Below are 23,483 nucleotides of genomic sequence, written 5' to 3'. Positions count from 1 at the left end.
TATGATGCTCCTTCCACAATGGCTTTATATACTGCAAATGTTGCCTATTATGCTCACACCCTTACACTTAACACGACTCAACTCACACCTCTCTGCCTATTTGTGGCAAGGAAAACGGGCGAGGATAGCATTATCCAAATTGATGCTGCCGAAACATCGGGGGGGATTGGGCTTGCTAGATATTTCCCGATTTGCTCTTGCATGCCAATTAAGACATTTGCATGACTGGTTTTGCAATTCTACATGGTTTTCCCTGCCGGAGAATGAATGCCTTGATTTCCGACCTTATACCTTTAGTTACCTACTACATGTTAGACATCTGCCAGATTTGCCATTGCTGCATTTCCACCCCTTTTTGCAGGTCATGCATACAGCTTGGAAAAGGTTTTGTAGGGTCTTGAAAATCTCCTCTGAAGCAACGCCTTATCTCCCGGTGGCTGGCAACGGAGACTTCCCACCTGGCTTGGACTCGGCAGCTGTACGCCGTTGGTCTTCTTTGGGCCTTCTCTACTTGTTTCAGGCAGTGCAAGACACCGGTATCCCAACCCCGTTTGCTGAACTGCAGACCAAATTCAATATGTTACCGGGGGACTGGCTTGCTTTCCGACAACTCTCTCACTACTTACAGACCTTGACTTCAGTTCACTTGAGAGAGGAAGTGGAATCTAGTTTACGGGAAGCGCTTGACTTGACGGCTCAGGAACAGGTCCCGTTGAAATTTTATCATAGGTTCCTGCAGGACATCTCCGGAGAGTTGGACCTTCTTACCCTAGCCCAGAAATGGACAATTGACCTTCAAGTACCGGTATCTGATGAGATGCTACGAAAGGGCCTTCGTGTGGGGAATGATCCTACACTATCTTCCGTAGAGAGGGAACGTAATTACAAATTCCTGTTACGAGCGTTCTATCCACCTAAGAGGGCTTTGACAATGGGGATTAGCGCGTCTTCTAGCTGTGGAAAATGTGCCCACCCACTGGCATCCTTTGGACATATGTTTTGGACTTGCCCTCTGGTGTCTACATTTTGGCTGACTTTGGTGTCTGCGGTGGCCAAGCTGTGGGGTTGCGCATGGAGGTTACACCCCAGTTTTCTTATAACTCTGCAAATTCGTTTTCATCCGCCGAGACCGGGGTGTGCGCTGTTCCTCCGGAAGACTGTACTCATGGGCAGGAAATGTATATTGACTCAGTGGCTTTCGCCTCAACCTCCTTCTTTACAACAGTGGCGATCACTCATGTTACAGCAAATGCTGCTCGAACGACGGGACATTCTGGACTTAACAACTAAAAAGGGACGGCTGTTTCGCCAATGCTGGTACCTCTTTAGTTCAACTTGTGTACCGACTATTCAACAGCAACTTTGGGATGTGTGACTTGATTTTCACTCCTACCTTGTTGGTTTTCTTACATCAATATTACTGCCGCTGCTGCTGCCCAGGTGGGGTGGGGGGGGGGGTTGTTTGGGTGGGCAGGGGATTTGGGAATGTTTGGTTATTCTACAAAATGTTATCGTGGTCTGTATTTACCTGTGACCTTGCTGATTTAATAAAAAGTATTTACACATAAAAAATGGAAAAGGTCAAAAACAGATGAAAACTGGAAAAAGCACAAACATCAAAGCAGGTGCCATAAGGCGGTAAGAGGGGCCAAAAGAGACTATGAGGAAAAAATAGCCAAGGAGGCAAAAAACTTCAGGCCGTTCTTTCAATATATTAAGGGGAAACGACCCGCGAAGGAAGTGGTGGGGCCATTGGATGACCAAGGAATAAAGGGAATGCTAAAGGAGGATAAAGCTATCACCGACAAAATGAATACATTTTTTGCATCTGTATTTACTGAAGAGGACATGCACGACATACTGGAAGCCAACAGGCTATACGCAGGAAATGAAGACGGGAAACTGACAGGGTTGACAGTCAGCCTAGAAGAGGTATGCAGGCAGATTGATAGTCTTAAAAAAATGATAAATCCCCGGGACCGGATGGAACTGAAAGGGGCTACAGCTGAACTGCTTCAACTAAAAACCAATCTGTCTATCAATTCGGGAAGGATTCCGGAAAACTGGAAAATGGTGAATGTTACGCCGATCTTCAAGAAAGGTTTGAGGGGAGAACCGGGAAACTACAGACCAGTGAATCTGACCTCGGTACCGGGAAAGATGGTAGAGGCGCTGATAAAGAACTGCATCATTGATCACCTTGATGGACACAATCTGATGAAGACCAGCCAGCATGGCTTCAGCAAGGGAAGATCTTGCTTGACGAACTTGCTGCACTTCTTCGAGGGAGTAAACAGGCAGATAGACGAGGGCGAACCAGTTGACATTGTATATCTGGATTTTTAGAAGGCATTCGACAAGGTCCCACATGAATGACTACTTTGAAAAATTGCGAGCCATGGAATTGAGGATGAAATACTCACGTGGATTAAAAACTGGCTGGCAGATAGGAAACAGAGAGTGGAGGTAAATGGACAATAATCAGTCTGGAAAAAGAATCATGAATGGAGTGCCGCAGGGTTTGGTTCTTGGACCTGTGCTCAACATATTTATAAATGACCTGGAAATTGGTACGACGAGTGAGGTGATTAAATTTGTGGACAATATGAAGTTATTCAGAGTAGTGAAGACACAGGAGGATTGCAAAGATCTGCAACATGATATAAACACGCTCGAGAAATGGGCTGTGACATGGCAAATGAGGTTTAATGTGGATAAGTATAAGGTGATGCATGTCGGTAACAAAAATCTTATACACAAATACAGGATGTCCAGTGCAGTACTTGGAGAGACTCCCCAGTAAAGAGACTTGGAAGTACTGGTCGACAAGTCGATGAAGCCGTCCACGCAATGTGCGGTGGCGGCGAAAAGAGCGAACAGAATGCTAGGAATGATTAAGAAGGGGATCACGAACACATCGGAGAAGGTTTTCATGCCGCTGTACCAGGCCACCTGGAATACTGCGTCCAGAACTGGTCTCCCTATATGAAGAATGACACAGTGCTACTCGAAAGGGTTCAGAGAAGAGCAACTAAAATGGTTGAGGGACTGGAGAAATAGCCGTAATGCGAGAGATTAAAGAAACTAGGACTCTTTTCCCTTGATAAGAGGAGACTGAGAAGGGACATGATCGAAACATTCAAGATAATTAAGGGAATAGACTTAGTAGATAGAGACAGGCTGTTCACCCTCTCCAAGGTAGAGAGAACGAGAGGGCACTCTCTAAAGTTAAAAGGGGATAGATTCCGTACAAACTTAAGGAAGTTCTTCTTCACCCAGTGAGTGGTAGAAAACTGGAACGCTCTTCCGGAAGCTGTTATAGGAGAAAACACCCTCCAGGGATTCAAGACAAAGTTAGACAAGTTCCTGCTGAACCGAAACGCATGCAGGTAGGGCTGGTCTCAGTTAGGGCACTGGTCTTTGACTTAAGTGCCGCCGCGAGAGCGGACTGCTGGGCATGATGGACCACTGGTCTGACCCAGCAGCGGTAATTCTTATGTTCTTATGCAATGAAAGTGACAAGTCATTAATTTTGAAGAATTTCTTTAAAAGAAAGGATGATAATTTTGTGATGCTAAGATAAATGTTTTTCCCGATGTTGCTATAGCTACTTGACTCAGCTGAAAAGGTTTTTTGGTTTTGTAATCTCAAATAATTTCTCTCGTTGGAGCTACATTTTTTCTAAAATATCCATGTAAGTATCTGATAACTTTTCAGGGAAAGGATTTGGGTAAGCTCTGGAATGCATTGCTAGAGGTTGTGGTAAGAGCAGATAGCGTAGCTGGTTTTAAGAAAGGTTTGGACAATTTCCTGGAGGAAAAGTCCATAGCCCTGGATCAGTAGCATGAAATGTTGCTACTCCTTGGGTTTTGGCCAGGTACAAGGTACCTGGATTGGCCACTGTGAGGATGGGCTACTGGGCTTGATGGACCTTTGGTCTGACCCAGTAAGGCTGTTCTTATGCTCTTATATGTACCAAGAATAGGACAATCAAGCCATTGTAATATCACTGATGAAGTTGGCTGAGACACTATAAAATGAGGCATTATGACATCACAATCTCAGCTCTGGAATGTTGCTCTCATTGGGGTTCTAGAATCTTGCTATTCTTTGAGATGCTGGAATGTTGCTTTCTTTGGGTTTTGGCTAGGAACTGGATTAGCAACCATGAGAACGGGCTACTGGGCTTGATGGATCATTGGTCTGACCCAGTAAGGCTATTCTAATGTTCCACAAAGTTCTTAAATATGACCCTTTGTGTTATGGACAGTGATGGAAATATTGAGAGAAACAAATTTTCAAAAACCCACACGAAGAGATTGCAGTTGTTATGAGGTTGTGATGACAGCATAACCACAATATTAAAATATGATTAGTTTTCAATCTTGTCAGAATTTGTAATGACAAAAATAATCCTGGGGTCCAGATTTACTGAGCTTTTTACTCTAAGCATAACATGGAGAATATAACCGTAGCAAATCAGACCTTTACTAATGGTTTAATGGTATTTCAGTGGACCTTATTCACAATTTGTTTTATACTCAGCCTCACAGTGAAACCCCCCACCCCACCCAATTCACTATCTGCCCCAAACTTTCAGAAGGGGACTGAGAATGCAGCCATTAAAGTCACTTTTACACTGTCCCAAGGCCTTTTCAAGACATCCAGAGTCTGGGGTTTAATGCCTGTGTATAAAAAGGTGAATTTTTCATCAAAAATTATATCAGTTATTCCAGTTTTGGCAACAAAGATTCTTTTTTTAAATTCTTTATTCATTTTTATAACTTACATCAAATGCATCAAAAAGAAACATCATTTTAACTTAAATACATCACTTGAAATTCTACAATTCTTCATATTAAATATAATTTATCCCTTTCTCTCCCAACCCTTCAATATCTCATAACACATATACCCTATAATAAAGACTTTCTTTCCATTCAAAGCAAATAATGAAAATTCAAAAAATTACCTACCCCTCCCCATTATTTCATTTGTACTAATCAGGGAAAATGATACTTATTCATTGCAATAATTTATTAATGGCCCCCACACATCTTGAAATTTATTAAAATTCCCTTTCTGAATAGCTAATGTTCTTTCCATTTTATAACAATATCAATTATTCCAGTTTGGGCAACAAAGATTCTTAAAAGAAAGGTGACCAAACCAAATGCTATCACACATTTCTAACACAGAATCTTCATTCCCGCCATCTTGAGCTGCAGTCACTTTACTCCTAAATGTAAACAAAGTGATTAGAGCTGTAATTGCTGCTTAATCCCAGCCTTATTCTAATGAGGGCTGTGCAATTTGTCTTGTTGCAGTGTATCACTACCAGTTCAAGATTCATTTCATCAACCACATTCAGGAGAAGCAATTGAAACCAACATTTATGATCTCTCTGATGGGAACTAAAGAAGATGCTGAAAATCTTCCCGTCACTCCGTGAGTATTAAACATTCCTCTTCATTTCAGCAACGCTGCATCGGCCTGCGTTGCAGTTTTCCTCCAAACTGGGGGCGTAGGCGCACACACGGATTATTAACCCCATGGCTATGGTAAACAGTGCACACAAGAAATTATAATACTCCAACAAATTTTAATTCAGTATGCAAACTATGGAAAATTGATTGCCATCAACACAAATCAAATGAAAAGCAAACATGGCTCACGAGCATGCTGCCATAGCCAGAAAACTTATTTGCTCATCAGACTGAACAGATTTAAGTTCTTGCCTAATTGATGTACATTGGATAGACTTTTTATAGCATAGTGCAGACTATGAACCTGGATCCTGCTGTATGAATACTTTGGAAACCAAACAGAATCACTAAGGACATGCTGGTATGTGTTGAGTTATCAGCTTGAAGGAGGATTAATAAATCTCAACAGAGTTTAAAGGGGTCAGTGCCAGAGAAAGGATAGGCTGTCATTTGCGCAAACTTTTTGTATAATATTCAGCTAATTGTGAATACAATTTAGCTGTTTCTCTTTCTGTCTAGATGCCCTATGGAAAATCAGGTTTCAGATATAGTAAATTGTCCAATCTATATTTTCCAGTTTAGTAGAACGCATGATGTGCAGAAAGCCGTAGTTTGCAATTTAAATGCACTTTCCTCAGAATGCACAGAATCAAATGGCAAACCCAGCAATTTCATTTTGGAATTTATATTTCATTTAGGAGGGGGGAATTATCAACACAGACTACCATTAAGATGTTGCTTTAGTGATAACCTCAGTTAGTAATTTGGCCCCATTGCATAAAATAAGACCTGTGCTAAAGTAGCATGAATTAGTTATAAAATAACATCTTAACCATAACCCATGTTGATAACTCCTTCCCATCCCACTTCCAAGTCTTTCAAAGAAGTCAAATGCAGAATACATCCAGGGGGGAAAAAGTACATTAACACATCTTTAAAAACTTACTACTACTATTAGTTATTTCTATAACACTACCAGACGTACACAGCACTCTATAGAGTCAAAGAAGACAGTCCCTGCTGAAAGAGCTTACAATCTAAACAGACAGACAAACAGGATGTTATGGATACAGTTAAAGGGGAACAGTTAATCTGCTGGCTGGGTTGATGGGCAGTGGGGACTACAGGACAACCAAGCCATTGTGACATCACTGATGAGTTTGGATCTTATTGGTGTAATGAGGCATTATGACATCACAATCTCAGCTCTGCTTCCCACAGGCTGAAACTGTTCACACTACTACTACTACTACTATGAATTATTTCTATAGCACTACCAGAAGCACGCAGCACTGTACAGAGTCACAGAGAAAGTCCCTGCTCGAAAGAGCTTACAATCTAAACAATACAGACAAACAGGATGTCATGGATCCAGTTAAGGGGAACATTTAATCTGCTAGCTGGGTTGGAGGGCAGTGGGGAGTAGGGTTATGGATTGAAGGCTATATCAAAAAGGTGGGTTTTCAGTCTGCTTTTACACAAGATAAGGGTCTTGGAGGACAAACTCGGGTAATTTATTCCAGGTTTAGGGGGCAGCTAGATGAAAGGAACAAAGTCTGGAATTGGCAGTGGAGGAGAAAGGTATAGCTAAGAGCAGCATTTAAAACCTCTGAGTGTGGGGAACAGCTGAGATTGTTGTGTGTGAGTGATGGCTAGATGATCTGAAACAGGGCCCTGAAAGAGCCAGACTGTATGCCCCCCCCCCCCAACCTGTTTGCCTCTTTGATGGGAGAGGGAGGGAGAGGAGCAAGATTATTATATTGGAAAAGGAAGGCCAGTTCAGTACTAGAACCTAGAATATTTGACACCATTCCTGACCTAGTGAATGTAGGCTTGTGAGAGAACAATCAGGTCAAAAATTATAATAATGTTACAGGGCATCTCTTGGCATTCTGTAGGAAATACATCACTGCTAAAGGCACATCAAAATGGTACTCCTTTACTATGGAGCAATTCTCAGTGTTTTACCATAACACTTTTGGTACTTATCTCTGGGCCAAAAGCAGCTCTTTAGCCAGACTGAAAAGGGGGGGGGGGGGAGAAGAGAAAGAGCAAGGTGACCAGCAAAAAAAAGCAAACAAAGAATAGGAGAAAATAAGTGTTGTAGGACAATCAATTTATTTAATCTCAGTTGAGGAAGTTCCAGACCCATTACAGAATGTTTTTGGTTGCCTATTTAATTTTGTTTCAAAGCAATGCCTAAACCAGCTGCCTAAGAGCTAACAAGTCATCCTGTCAGTCAGCTGATAGCATAAAAAAATGTGTGTGTAAACTGAAGAGATAGGAATCCACACAAGAAGATCACCACCATAAAAAAAAAAGGATCTGAAGTAGACAACAGGTTGTGTAAAGGACTTATTATCTTATAGATACTAAATGCCCAATATGGCCATGCTTTGGCATAAGAACATAAGAATTGCCACTACTGGGTCAGACCAGTGGTTCATCGTGCCCAGCAGTCTGCTCCCGTGGCGTGCCCCATGACCAGTCCTACCTGCATACGTTCCAGTTCAGCAGGAACTTTGTCTTGAATCTCTGGAGGGTGTTTTCCCCTATAACAGCCTCCAGAAGAGCGTTCCAGTTTTCCACCACTTTCTGGGTGAAGAACATCCTTACGTTTGTACAGAATCTATCCCCTTTTAACTTTAGAGAGTGCCTTCTCGTTCTCTCTACCTTGGAGAGGGTAAACAACCTGTCTTTATCTACCAAGTCTATTCCCTTCAGTATCTTGAATGTTTCGATGATGTCCCTTCTCAATTCTTCATCAGGGGTGTAAGTATATTTAAAAACATAAAAATAAGAGTAATACATAGAAATCAACCAAATTTATTATATATGTCCTCCACATTTTAAATTAAATAATAATAATAATAATAACTTTATTTTTGTATACCGCAAATACCACAAAATAGTTCAGAGTGGTTCACAATGCAAGAGACTGTACATATACAGCGAAGATACAGAGAATTAATTGTCACAATATGCAGCGGAGATACAGGGAATCAGTTATCACAATGTCGGGGACAGAGCGGTTCCGAGCGATTCGCAAGGCCGTTAAAGTTTGGGGAGATTGGCCGGAAGAGAAGGGGTTAGAAGAATTTATCAAAGAGGTGAGGGATTTTCTGAAGGATAGGTAGGATGGGGCAGGTGTGATGAGGGAGGTCAGGCAGTTGTTCCATCTGCTTGATTGGAAAGAGAGAGTTCTGTCGAGGAATTTCCTGTAGATGCATCCCTTTGAAGATGGGTAGGCAAACAGATTGATACTGCGTGTGCGGTTGGTACCTGGGAATGCAAAGTGGTGTGACAGGTATATCGGGGATGAGCCGGTTAAGGTTTTGAAGCAGAGGCAGGCGAATTTGAAGATTACCCTAGCTTCTATAGGTAGCCAGTGGAGTTTTCTGTAGAAAGGGCTAATATGATCTGACTTTTTGAGGCCAAAGATGAGGCGGACAGCGGTGTTTTTAATGAGTCTCAGACGCTTAATGGTTTTCTTGTAGGAGCCCAGGTATATGATGTTGCAGTAATCCAAGGTGCTTAGGACTAGGGATTGGACCAGCAATCTGAAGGAGGGGAAGTTGAAGTAGTGTTTGATGGTACAGAGTTTACAGAGGGTGTGAAAGCATTTTTTGACCTGGGCGTTGGTGTGTTCTTTGAAAGTTAGACAGTGGTCTAGGATGACTCCAAGAATTTTGATGGTGGGGTTGATTGGGTAAGTAGCTCCGTTGAGTTGCAGGGTGGTGGTCATTAATTTGTGATTGGGACTTGCAAAGAAGAATTTAGTTTTTTCTGGATTCAGTTTTAGTTTGAACCGAGTGGTCCAGTGTTCGACCATGGTGAGTACCGATGAGATGTGTTGCTCTGTTTCTTGGGCTAATGAGGAGATGGGGATGACTATTGTGATGTCATCTGCATAAATGTAGGATTTTAGGTTTCTGTCTGATAGCATGTGTCCCAGAGAAGCCATGTAAATATTGAACAGGGAAGGAGATAGGGGGGAGCCTTGGGGAACTCCACAGGGGTTGCACCATGTGTGAGAGAAGGTTCCCTCATTGTGTACTTGGTAGGTGCGATTTTTTAGGAAGCCTGTGAACCAAGTTAGTACATGTCCCGAGATGCCTATAGAGTTGAGGCAGCTAAGCAGAATGTAATGGTCTACAAGGTCGAATGCGCTGCTGAGATCGAACTGAGTAGCAGTGCACTATTTCCCAGGGAGAATAGTTGGAGGAGGTAGTCAATTAGTGATGCTAGGACAGTTTCGGTGCTGTAGTTAGAGCGGAATCCTGACTGGGAGTCATGAAGGATGTTGAACTTCTCTAGGTATGACATGAGGTCATGATTGACAAGGCCTTCCATAATTTTGAGGAAGAGGGGTATGTTGGCAATTAGTCTGTAGTTGGTGGCTGAGGAGAGTGGTTCTTTGGGGTTTTTGATAATTGGAGATATGAGGATGTGGCCGAGTTCCAGCGGGAAGTAGCCGGTGGACATGCAGAGGATGATCCAGTTGAAGAGTTCAGCTTTGAAGGGGGGGGAGCTGTTTTCATGATGGAAGGGGGGCAGTTATCTAGTAGGCAGTTGGATTTGGAGTATTTAGTGTATAGCTTGAGAATAGGTTCCAATCTGGGTTTTTGAAGCGATTCCAGGTCATGTCGGCGGCTGAACCTTCGTTTTCTGGGGTGGGTAGATAGATTGATGGGCTAGAGCTTGTTGTAGCAATAGATGTTTTTAGGCTATGGATTTTTTTTGGTGAAGTGGTCGGCTAGGTATGACGGGGAGGGTGGGAGATCTGTGGGGGAACTTTTTCGTGAATCAATGTCAAATAAGGCGTTGACAAGTCTGAAGAGTTTATGGCTGTTCAGGGATGGGGTGTTGATTGATTGGGAGTAATAATAAACCACAAAATTATATTGAAAGTATGAAACATTGTCAATTGATAACACATATAAAGAAAATTTTCAAAATAAAAATCATATCATGGCAATGTTGAGCATTTTACATCTATAACATAAAATCCTTGACACATTCTGTTGTCTACATTAAATCCTTATGTCAAATCTATCAAATAACCTTGAAACTATTGCATATAGTACTAAAAATGTTAAGTATACAACTAATATTTGTACTTTTTGTTGGTTTGTTGGAAATCAGGGTTGAAGGAATCAATGGAAATATAACCTATTCCTTTCTTATCACGCTTGATATGGATATTGGTGACTTAATGATGATTAAATTTAAATGGGAAGGCACAGATGTGTGGGCACACATCTGGGACACAGTACAAACCATCATACCTTGGAGAAAGGGTGCAAGTCGCCCAGGACTCATTGTGAAGACCATACGAGTGAAAGCAGGAGAAACACAACAAAAGTAGGTGCTCTGATCAATCTCATCTACAGTACAGTACCTATCAACGAATCAATCTGCGGATCTGGTGGTCAAGTAGCTACCATAGTGCCAAAAATCCATTGTTTACTTGCTGCCCTGCTGATGCAAGATACACCTTCCCTTCCATTTGTCTACATTCCATTTTTATTAGTGCACTGTTACAAGGGGACCCTAACCAACATCTGGCACACAACTATTTCACATCTAGTCAATTCAGGATGCAGCAGTTGTCAAATTTAACAACAAAACCCCACCCCTATTATTTGAATAATTCATTAGGTCTCGTGTGTGTCATATACACAAGTGTTTCTCAACTTGGTCCTGGAGAATCACCTTGCCAGTCAGGTTTTCAGGTTAACCACAATGAATATACATGAAAAATATTTGCATATAATGGAGGCAATATATGCAAATTAAGTTTATGCATAATCATTGTGGGTATCACGAAAACCTGACTGGCAAGGGGATTCTCCAGGACCAAGTTGAGAAACACTGATATACACAATAAAGTACAAATTGTTTCCCCCAGAAGCAAGCCATTATGCAAGAATTTCAATTTTGTTGGCCTACAGGAATCATTCATTTTTTACCCTAGCAGTTATCGCTTTTATTACCTAGAAATTGTACTGTATTGTATTTTAACAGTCAGTAGTGACTCACCTCAAAATGCCAATGTATGTGAGAATGTCTTTTGTGCAACACAATACTCTGCCATATGGTGTCTACTTGTTTCAGTTCTTGTTCCCTGGTCTATAACAAGAAAAACATATCCAGTTCATGCAACTGAAGCCATTCTTAAATTCCCTCGAGTGTATTATATTTTTGCAGTGCAACCTATATTCTAAAATATGGTCCTGCCATGGCACATATCATTTTTTATCAGCTCTTTAGACATTAGACAAACGAGACTCATACTGTTTTTATTCTTTACACATTCTCTTGGTATATGTACAATGCTGTCTGATGCATGTTCCAGACTTCAGGCCAGAGGGGTGGAGAGGCATCTTCCATTTCCTGTCTACATAAGAGGGGACATGGGAATGTGTGATGCAGTGGTTAGAGCTACAGCCTCGGCACCCTGAATTTGTGGGTTCGAATCCCACACTGCTCCTTGTGACCCTGGGCAAGTCACTTAATCCCTTTGCTCCAAGTACATTAGATAGAGTGGGAGTCCACCGGGACAGTTAGGGAAAAATGCTTGAGTACCTGAATAATTTATAATCTTCATAGAATCGAAAAGAAATCAAAACCATACTATTCAAGAAATACATCCTAATTTCCTAACCCCACTCTTCTCCCCTCTCTCCCCTTCTTAGGATCCTCCCTTCAAAATGTGATTTTGACCTAACGCCTCTAACTGTATTCCTCTTCCTGAAAACGTCCAGCTATCGTTTAGATGTATTAGGCCCTACGTCGTTAATTGTATTCCTATTCCTGGAAATGTCCAGTTATCTTTTTGTTGTAATCCGCTTAGAACTGCAAGGTACAGGCGGAATAGAAGTCATTAATGTAATGTAATGTAATGTAGGATATGCAGAATATACTGTATTTTTTGCTCCCTAAGACGCACCTAGTGTAGAGGAGGAAAAACCAAGAAAAAAATTCTTAACCAAATGGTGCACCCTGCCTGCCTGCCACTTTGCCTACCCTGTCCCTTGTCCCCCCTCTGGTGGTCTAATGGTAGGCTGGGATAGGGTACAGGGCAGGCCTAGTGAGAGGCAGGCAGACAGACGGACAGACTATCAGCAGCCATTTAGTGAGCAGTGGGGGTCCAGGCAGGCACGTGAAAAGCTCATGCCTGCATTGTGCACCACTCAGTCGCTGCCTCAAGGCATGGATGCAGTCATTCAGCAAGGGAGGGGCAGGAAATACAGCGCCGGACCACCGGAATTTTAAAAAATAGGTATGGGGGGGGGGGGGTCTGTCTGCCTGCCTGCTTGCCTGAACCGTCAGAATTCAAGAAAAGGTACGGGGGGTATATTTGCTCCATAACAACCCAATTGCTTTATATAATACAGATTTATTGGTAATAAACAAGTCAGCTTACATGTAACAAAATTACAGCAAATTAGGCCAACGGATAACATACAGAGTTGCCGGCTTCTGTAATGTGCGACCCGTCCTGTAGCTTAGACAGCATGTATGCTACTTTTATACCCTAGTTTAGTAGCCTAGGGTTAAGAGTGTTATCTGGTTACAAATAACATACTTATTTTCTATTGGATCATCACATTTGTCATTTGTGTTGATTGGATGGCATACATACTGGTAATTGAGTCATAATGAAGCATGGTGTCACTTGGTGTCAAATATGACTTCTCTATTTCCCATGACAATACATTCTTAATACTAAGGTCAATAATTCCCAAGTGTGGGCCTCCTCCCTTCTAAGCTTGATTGTAGATCTGTCAGCTGTTTTCACCTGCGGTTAATATGACTTTTGGTAAGCCATCCTGACCTGGAGTTATTACATTACATTACATTAGTGACTTCTATTCCGCCTGTACCTTGCAGTTCTAAGTGGATTACAGAGTAAGATAGCTGGACATTTTCAGGAATTACAAATAACAGTATAAGGTAGCTGGACGTTTCCAAGAAGTTACAATTTACAGTATAAGATAGCTGGAAAACAGTATAAGGTAGCTGGACATTTCCAGGAAGTTACAATTTACAGCATAAGGTAGTTGGACATTGAATAAGGAAGTTGCCTTTTTGGGGATGATTACATAGTAGATGCAGGGGACGCTTATATAGTGGATGCAAGGGAATTACAGAGTAAGGGTGTTGAATAGAAGGGAAGAAGAGGTTTAGGGTTGGTTTCGTGATAGGGTCAGAGGGGGGATACAAGTAGAAGGGGGAGGTTAGCTAGTAATTTGTGTGGAAGGCGGAGGAAGCGAGAGGAGGGAATAAGAAGGCTGTATAGTTATGTGATTTGGTTTTCTTGTTGTGATCCAAGCATTTCTTGGGAAGTCCCAGAATATCCAAAACTTCTCAGTCAGCAGATGAACTTCGCACAAAAACATGTTGTTTGTGCTGACAGGGAAGATATTATTTTTGCATTGTTCATAAGGTGGGTAAGTTTTAATTCAGTAGCACAATTTCTCTTAAGTATCTCCTCTGGGGGTTTCATGGGGATCTTCACCTTCATTCTCATGAAGGTCTTCTTCCTTATTCTTCCTCAAGACACACCTTCATTTCTGCCCACTTTTGGGAGGAAAAAAAAGGCATCTTATGGAGTGAAAAATATGGTAAATTATTAAAGAAACTGCAAATTTTGGAGTCATAAACTAGTCTCATCTATCTCTGCTGATATGCATAGCCTATGCTTGTATTCAGGAGGGGCCATGCATGACAATATGTATCCCGTGCATTCAAATTTAGGTTACAGCCCTTGAGAACTGCATTTGGCCACCCTAGGTTATAGATTATTGGGAAAATACATAGTAAATCCATCCATTAGTATAAGGCCAACTACAATTAATGGGTGACTGGCTAGGTTGTAGAAAGTAAAATGTGACTGTTTACAAATCCTCACTTCCTTGGGAATCAGGTTCTAAATAATTATTTATGAATCACTAGTCATTAAGCCCGTTACATTAACGAGTGCTAGAATATGTCTGTGTGTCTTTCTTTCCTTCTGTGTAGCAGCAACAGCATTCCCCCCTTCCCTGTACAGCAGCATTCACCCACACTTCCCTGTACAGCAGCAGCATTCCCTCCTTCCCTGTGCAGCAGCATTCCCCCTTTTCCCTGTGCACCCACCCCTTGCCTGCGCCCCCTGTTCCCTTCCTTTTCCCTCCCCCGTCCAGCAGCATTCATTTCCTGCTCCCCCTGTGCAAATGCCCCACAGAAATTTACTTGCCTCACAGAAAAGTGCTGCACCGCGCTGTTGCTGGCCTCGGTGTCTTCTCTACAGTGCGGCCAACCCTAGCGGAAACAGGAAGTTGTGAGAGGGTGGGCCGCAGTGGAGAGGAGATGGTGAGGCCAGTAGCAGCACAGCGCAGCGATTTTCATTTAAACGCTGTGAGCATGCGAGAGGGAGGAGGAGGAGGAAAAATAGATGCCGGCAGGGGGGTTTGGCGGTCAGGGCATGTGCGGCAAGCCGCCGCTCACGCCTGAAGATTTTAAAAGGGCGCTTGGCGTTGGGAAGTTGGGGTGCGTGCGGCAAGCTGCCGCTCGCGCCTTTAGATTTTAAAAGCGAGTATTTTTTTTTTTTTACTTGAAAGACGCGGCGGTGGCTCCTCTCAGGATCCCCACCTGCGTCGGACTTCCGACGCAGGTGGGGATCCTGAGAGGAGCCGCTGCCTCATCTTTCAACTTAAAAATATAGTAAAGCAAGGAGCAGGGAAGTCCGAAGAACAGCACAGCTGACAGGCGCCGCATCCGACATCTGCCTCGGGGGAGGAGAGAGGACTTCAGGCAAGGAGCAGGGCAGAGCAAAAAACAGAACGGGTCGACAGCCGCACGGAAAACGGACGCACACGATAGGACTGCGCATGCGCGGCCTAGCATTTTATTATATTAGATGGGGAGATGCACTTAAATGCATTTATGTTTTTGAACTTGATATATTGAAAATCATTTCTATACACTTTAGATAAAGAAATGCAGTGAGAAAGCAAAAGAATACAAATATTCATATAAGTTCAAGATATAAAAAGAAGTAGATGAGAGGGCACCCAGAGATGACACATCAGACAGACATCAGCCAACATTGGACCAGCTTCAAGATTAAAAAAAAAAAAAAGTAACTAGTAAAAGCATTCTGAAAAAACAGGAGAGGTCAATATTCAGCATGGTTTAAGCAGGCTGGAGAGTCTCCTGCCCGTTTAATCTAATCTAATCTAAACCTTAAATTTATATACCGCATCATCTCCATGAGAATGGAGCTCGACACGGTTTACAAGAACTTAAAATAGTGGGTAGAGAAGAAGAAAAAGGATTACATGAACTTATGTGTAGAAGGGGGGAGAAAAAGGGGGGAAGGATAGAGCTACAATTTGCTGAAAAGCCAGGTTTTCAGTTGTTTGTGGAATAACTGAAGAGAGCTCAGGTTCCGCAGCGGGGTGGTGAGGTCGTTCCAAAGACCTGTGATTTTGAAGAGAAGGGATTTTCCCAGTTTGCCTGAATAGTGGATGCCGCGTGGGCAGTTCTGGAGGAGTCGGGACTGGAGGAGTTGAAAGACAGTGGGATAAGAGGAGGCAGGATTCCGTGAATGATCTTGAAAGCCAGGCAGGAACATTTGAAATGGATTCTGGAGATTATTGGGAGCCAATGAAGTTTGGCAAGGAGTGGGGAGGCATGGTCAGACTTGCGTTTTGAGAAGATCAGTTTGGCTGCAGTATTCTGGATTAGCTGGAGTCTTAGAATACTTTTTTTTGATAGATTTAAGTAGATGGTGTTGCAGTAATCTAGTTTGGAGAGGATGATGGATTGGACAAGGATGGCAAAGTGTTGCTGGCTGAAGTAGGATCTAGCTTTCCTCAGCATGTGAAGGCTGAAAAAGCATGATTTTGCCAAGGAGTTGAGGTGGTCATTGAGGGAGAGAGAGGAATCGATAGTGATACCAAGGACCTTGCATGAGAACTCGAGCTGTAGTGTATCGCCTGTGGGTAGTGTGAAAAGTGTGGGCAGGTGTTCGAATTTTGGGCCGAGCCAGAGTAGTTTTGTTTTAGATTCGTTTAGTTTCATCTGTACCGAGAGAGACCAGGCACGGAGTCTCATTATGCAAGCTGTAATGTTTTCGTGGAGGTTGGTGAGGTTCTGGTCAGTCTCAAGGAGGACAAGGATGTCATCTGCATAAGTGATTGTTCCCAGGGGGGAAAATTAAAGAGTTTCAGGGAGGACATGTAGATGTTAAAGAGAATAGGGGAAAGGGGTGATCCTTGAGGGGCACCGCAAGATGGAATCCAAGGATTTTAAGTCACAGATATTTAGTGACATTTATCTGGCAGTGCTGAGGCAGTACAGAAGTGTCTCCAGGCAACTGTGATTAATGTAAGAAAATTCCAATGTCAATGCAATACTAATCACATTATAATATGCAATTCCAAGTCATGATCCTTTCAATCATACAGGCATACAAATATGAATTTTACACAGATCTTCAGAAGAGGAGACTGCGAGGGGATATGATTGAGACTTTTAAAATAATAAAAGGAATCAACAAGATAGAGCAGGACAAAAAGTTATTTACGATGTCAAATGTGACTAGGACAAGAGGTCATGGACTGAAGCTGAGGGGGGACAAGCCCAGGACAAATGCCAGGAAGTTCTGCTTCACACAGCGAGTGGTGGACACCTGGAACGCTCTCCCGGTGGAGATTGCTGCGGAACCCACCGTTCTAGGATTTAAGGGCAAGTTAGATGCACATCTCCTCGGAAGGCGCATAGAGGGTTACGGGTGACTAAGTTTTTCAACAGGTTACACCTGGCTGGTCCTCCGCGTGAGCGGATCAACGGACTTGATGGACCCAGGGTTGATCCGGTGATAGCAGTTCTTATGTTAAACATATAGCACAACTCCTCACTGATCCTTCATTTTATATTTTTCTCATTTTGTTCATCTTTGTTTTTCCAAAATTATTTCAAAACACACTTGTCTGAGACTAAGGAAAAAGTGGAATTTGATTTTTTTTCCCCCTTAAACAAGTGTTTTTTGAAATACTTTTGAAAAAACAAAAGATGAACAAATTGAAAAAAAAAAAGAAAAATATAAAAAGTCACAGGTACACATCACTAAGGGCTCCTTTTATCAAGCCGCGCTAGCGGTTTAACGTGCGTAATACCATGCACTAAACCGCCGGCCACGCTAGCCGCTACTACCTCCCTTGATCAGGCAGTAGTTTTTAGGTCAGCGCGGGGGTTAATGCGTGATGAAATGTCACGGGCGTTAACCCCGCTAGCGCAGCTTGATAAAAGGAGCCCTAAAACTTGCTTATATTGTATGGTGAGCCCTCCATAATCTACTGTACCCACATAAAGACCTGCAGTCATAAGGACTATTGCTGTATTGTACAGATGGGTACAGTAAGCTTTGGGTGGGTTTTGGAGGGCTCACCTCAGCATACAATATAAGCAGGTTATAATGATATGGGTACCTGGGACTTTTTTATGTGACATGTGCCTCTCTGCTCTTCTTGCTATATTCAGCTGTCTAGGGCCAGTTTGCTGAGAATGCTGGCTGCTTGGATGTCCAAATAGCTTGTTTTTGTGCTTTCTTAATTTGGATGATTTTGTATTCAAAAATGGCCTAAAAAGATAAGACATACTAAAGGTCAAAATGTCTAGATAAGTAATTTTCAAAACAGAAAGATAGGTTTTAGGATGAGGCAGGGACCACTTGACAGGTCATGGACCTGATGGGCCGCCGCAGGTGCGGACTGCTGGGCGCGATGGACCTCTTGTCTGACCCAGTGGAGGCAACTTCTTCTTATGTCTTGCAGTTTTTAAAATTAACATTTTCTCTACTGGATTTCTGGATGTCTTTCCCAAAACATCCAAACTCAGACTTGGACGTCCTATCAAAAATGCCCCTCAATATTTAGTTTAGACCTATCAACTCTCTGGAACTCATTACCCCCAGTTTTTGACTTGAGCTATTCTGTCTAGTTTACTAGAGATTTACAACTGTGTGAGCCCTTGCAGTTGTTCTAACACCTTTTTTTTAGAAGCAGGAAAGAGAATCGGAGGCAGATAGGATAGAAATTGTGAGCTTGCATTCTGAAAAGAATCACTATTAATACTGCATATTCCAGTCATTAATCCAATTCTCAACATATAGAACATTCACAGAATACACACAGCACATGTGATGATAAAAGAAGGAAATGGGAATCAAGAAACAGTCAATACATTAGCAAATATAAACAGATTCAGAATGAAGAGGTAGAATTTCTCCAAATACTAGTTATTTGTCCATGTATTAGTCTACATATGGCTTTTTCCTCCATTTTTTTGAAATACACCCCTTTGAACTAAAGCAGTACTGTCTACATTCATATATGACATTGACTTTTTTTCTTGTGAAAGTGTGTTTTGTAATATTAGTCTACATATGGTAACATTATGATTAGGGAACAATTACTCAGAGGAAGAACCCAAAAACCTACTAGATATCAGGTTGCACCTAAGACATCTTCTATATAAAAAGAAAATTAGTAATAAAATGTATATACTGTACAGTCATGTGAAAAAATTAGGACACCCCATGCAATATTCAGTTCTTTCTTAAGAAATGTTCACATATCGATATCAAATCTTTTTTTTATTTATCTCTGGAAAAGAAAGTGATGTAATTGCAGGTAAACAACAAAAATTTTCCTTGATTTACTCATGAAACACAAGATAGCCAACAACAATGTATATTCTAACCAAGGAATAAATTAGGACACCCCACATATCCTCCCACTGAAAGTAGCTCAAATCACACACAGGTGTATCACCATCAGGTACACATGATTAGAACATAGTTACTCAGCATTTTAAAGGAGGTATGCCCTACTTAAACCTCATAAATTCTCAATGTCCCCTATATTCTTTGTACTTCTTATGTAAATTCTATTTAGGGCCTCAGATTTGCCATTAGGTGCCAGACATTTCTATGGTCACCAAAAAAACTTTGGCTATGGCTTCCTCACTAGCCCATCATACTTTATTTTATGTTTATATAAATATATATATATATAAACATAAAATAAAGTATGATGGGCTAGTGAGGAAGCCATAGCCAAAGTTTTTTTGGTGACCATAGAAATGTCTGGCACCTAATGGCAAATCTGAGGCCCTAAATAGAATTTATAAAGTGCTCAGTGCTATTTTTGTAACTTGATTCGTTATTTCTTAATGTAAAAACTTGCAATAACTTAATAACTTATCTCAAATCTTTTCTGTTGGTAATGTCGGGAAGGGACCTGTCATTAGACATGTTTCGCCCTCAGGCTGTTTCAAGAAAAGTCCCCCCTTTTCAAATATTTCCTTGCCATCCCGATCTGCATAACATTTGACAGATTAACAGATTGACAGACTAAAGAGCGACAAATCGCCGGGTCCAGATGGCATTCACCCAAGGGTACTCAAGGAACTAAAAGACGTAATAGCGGAGCCACTTCGACAGATATGCAACCTATCCTTAAAAACCGGAGAGATCCCGGAGGATTGGAAAATAGCAAATGTCACGCCCATCTTCAAGAAGGGCGCAAGGGGGGACCCAGGAAACTACAGGCCGGTGAGCCTGACCTCAGTCCCGGGAAAGATGATGGAGGCACTGATTAAAGACAGCATCTGTGAACACATCGAAAAAAATGGGCAGCTAAAACCGAGTCAACATGGCTTCTGTAAGGGTAGGTCATGCCTCACAAACTTATTGTACTTCTTTGAGGGAGTGAACAGCCAGGTGGATAAAGGGGAATCTATAGACATCATTTACCTTGACTTCCAAAAAGCCTTCGACAAGGTGCCACACGAGAGACTGCTTAAAAAGATATGGAACCACGGGGTACAAGGGGAGGTCCACCGATGGATCAAAAACTGGCTGGCAAACAGGAAGCAGAGGGTTGGCGTAAAGGGCCACTACTCAGACTGGAAAGGGGTCACGAGCGGAGTTCCGCAAGGGTCGGTGCTGGGACCGCTCTTGTTCAATATCTACATAAATGATCTAGAGGCGGGAACTAAGTGTGAAGTCATTAAATTTGCAGATGACACCAAACTATACAGCAGGGCTCAAACCAAGGAAGACTGCGAGGATCTCCAAAAGGATCTAACGCAGCTGGAAAAGTGGGCCGAAAAGTGGCAGATGAGCTTCAACGTGGGGAAATGCAAGGTCATGCACGTGGGGAAAAAGAACCCGATGTTCACATACAAAATGGGGGGAACACCACTAGGGGTTAGTAACCTGGAGAGAGACCTGGGAGTGATGGTAGACGCAACACTGAAGGCATCGGCGCAATGCGCCACAGCCTCTAGGAAAGCAAACAGAATGCTGGGTATCATTAAGAAGGGTATTACGACCAGGACGAAGGAAGTCATCATGCCGCTGTATCGTGCAATGGTACGGCCGCATCTGGAGTACTGTGTCCAGTACTGGTCGCCGTACCTCAAGAAAGACATGGCGGTACTTGAGGGAGTACAAAGAAGAGCAACCAAACTGATAAAGGGAATGGAAAATCTCCCATATACCGACAGATTGAAGCAGTTGGGACTTTTCTCCCTGGAGAAGCGAAGACTTAGAGGAGACATGATAGAAACCTTCAAGATCCTGAAGGGCATAGAAAAAATAGACAGGGGCAGATTTTTCAAATTAAGGGGCGCCACAAGTACAAGGGGGCACTCGGAGAAATTGAAAGGGGACAGGTTTAGAACAAACGCTAGGAAGTTCTTTTTCACTCAGAGGGTGGTGGATACATGGAACGCGCTTCCAGAGGCTGTTGTAGACAAGAAAACATTAAATGGTTTCAAAGAAGGTTTGGATAGATTCCTAGAAGAAAAAGGGATTGGGGGGTATAGATAGGTATAGACCATTGCTCAGGCAATGGGCCTGATGGGCCGCCGCGGGTGCGGACCGCTGAGCAGGATGGACCTATGGTCTGCCTCAGCGGAGGCAACTTCTTATGTTCTTATGTTCTTATTTCTGAAGTTTTTTGGTGACCATAGAAATGTCTGGCACCTAATGGCAAATCTGAGGCCCTAAATAGAATTTACATAAGAAGTACAAAGAATATAGGGGACATTGAGAATTTATGGTGGTTCTACTTGTCAATGTCTTACTCTGTGACTATAAGTGATACTACTTAAACATCAGCCATTTAGTTTAGTGTGCTCATGACTGCTATGGTGAGAGTGAACGATATGGTGAGATCAAAAGAGCTGTCTGAGGCCTTCAAAAAGATTATAGCAGCTTATATGTTTGGTAAGGGATTTAGAAAGATCTCAAAAGAATTTGACATTAGCCATTCCACAGTCCGGAAAATAGTGTACATGTGGAGGACTTTCCTAACAACTGCCAACATGCCCAGGTCTGGCCATCCAAGCAAGTTGACCCCCAGAGCAGACCGCAAGATGCTAAAAGAAGTCTCCCAAAACTACTGTGGATGTGAAAGTGCATGCCTCTACAATCAGAAAGACACTGCACATATTTAACTTGCATGGGAGGTGTGCAAGGAAACCTTTGCTCTCTAAGAGAAATATCAAGGCCAGACTGCAATTTGCCAGAGAGAATGTAGACAAACACCAGGACTTCTGGAATAGTGTTCTATGGACAGATGAGTCTAAAATTGAATTATTTGGACACCAGAAAAGAGGACATGTTTAACGTACACCAAATTCAGCATTCCAGGAAAAGAATCTCATAACAGCTGTGAAGCATGGAGGTAGAAGTGTCATGGTTTGGGGATGCTTTGATGCAGCAGTACCTGGCCAGCTCACCATCATAGAATCTACCATGAATTCTACTGTGTATCAGAGGGTGCTTGGGGAACACACGAGACCATCTGTAAGAAAATTAAAGATGAAGCGAAACTGGAATCTGCTACACGGCAATGACCTAAAACATACCAGTAAATCCACCAAGAACTAGCTGAAAACTAAGAAATGGAGAGTCCTGGAGTGGCCGAGTTAAAGCCCTGATCTTAATCCCATTGAGATTCTGTGGGGTGATTTGAAATGGGCTGTACATGCAAGAAACCCCTCAAACATCTCACAGCTGAAAGAATTCTGCATTGAGTGGGCCAAACTTTCCTCAGACCGATGTCAGAGACTGATAGATGGCTACAAGGAGCGTCTCACTGAGGTTATTTTCAGCCAAAGGGGGTGACACTAGCTATTAGAGGGTCCTAATTTATTCCTCAGTTAGAATACACATTTTTGTGGAAATCTTTTGTTTCATGAGTAAATCAATGAAATTTTTTGTTGTTTACCTACAATTACATCACTTTCTTTTCCAGAGAAATAAAAAAAAAGATTTGACATCGATATGTGAACCTTTCTTAAGAAAGAACTAAATATTTTCTGGGAAGTCCTAATTTTTCACAAGACTATAAACTAAAATGCAAAACTGATATGGGTTTTTTTTCTCTTTTGTATGTAGAATGACATTTTGTGCTCAAAATGTGGGTGATATACAACTTCTTCCAGCCCAGGAGAAAACTTATGTGAGGTGCGAGAACAGATCAGGACGGCAAAAGAAGAAGTTTAAATGAACTTAAGAAGAAGGAAAAAAAAACAAAAACCCAAAACTATTTATCAAGAAAGTTTAAGATCATCTTCCCCATCATCATTTCTCTAACTTCATGTATTCAAAACCAGCATTACATTTTTTTGCAATTTTGGATAGAGTTGAAAAAGCACAGTTTAGATTTGCATAATTGGTATTAATCTATTCATGGAATACATATGCACATCAGGAGAAATATATAAATGTATTTTAGTCCAACAAATACATTATACATTGCCTCTAACAAGCACAAACTTTCTTCTCTAATTTAAAGATCAAAAACAAAGCTTCCATTAATTTGTATTATTTTGTAAAGATATTTATGGCTTCTGTCTTGAAAAGAAAAATACAATTTTTGTAGTTCAGCTATATTACCCTCCTTTCATTTTGGAAACAGCTTCACATGT

General features: G+C 42.0%; 1 protein-coding gene across 1 annotated transcript in view; it reads left to right on the top strand.

Annotated features, from left to right (window-relative positions):
* The window catches only part of LIPC (lipase C, hepatic type), a 104,864-nt gene extending 81,789 nt beyond the window's left edge, over window positions 1-23,075 (top strand). Inside the window, exons 8-10 of the mRNA XM_033919457.1 lie at window positions 5,328-5,448; window positions 10,632-10,850; window positions 22,951-23,075. Coding sequence (XP_033775348.1) covers window positions 5,328-5,448; window positions 10,632-10,850; window positions 22,951-23,062 — 452 coding nt within the window. The 3' untranslated portion in view covers window positions 23,063-23,075. The remainder of the gene's footprint in view (window positions 1-5,327; window positions 5,449-10,631; window positions 10,851-22,950) is intronic.
* Window positions 23,076-23,483: the final 408 nt, after the last annotated feature.

This window comes from Geotrypetes seraphini, chromosome 14 (genome assembly GCF_902459505.1).
Source record: "Geotrypetes seraphini chromosome 14, aGeoSer1.1, whole genome shotgun sequence".
NCBI lineage: Eukaryota > Metazoa > Chordata > Amphibia > Gymnophiona > Dermophiidae > Geotrypetes > Geotrypetes seraphini.
Note: the sequence above shows the minus strand (reverse complement) of the source record. Positions and strands in the feature narration are given on the sequence as shown.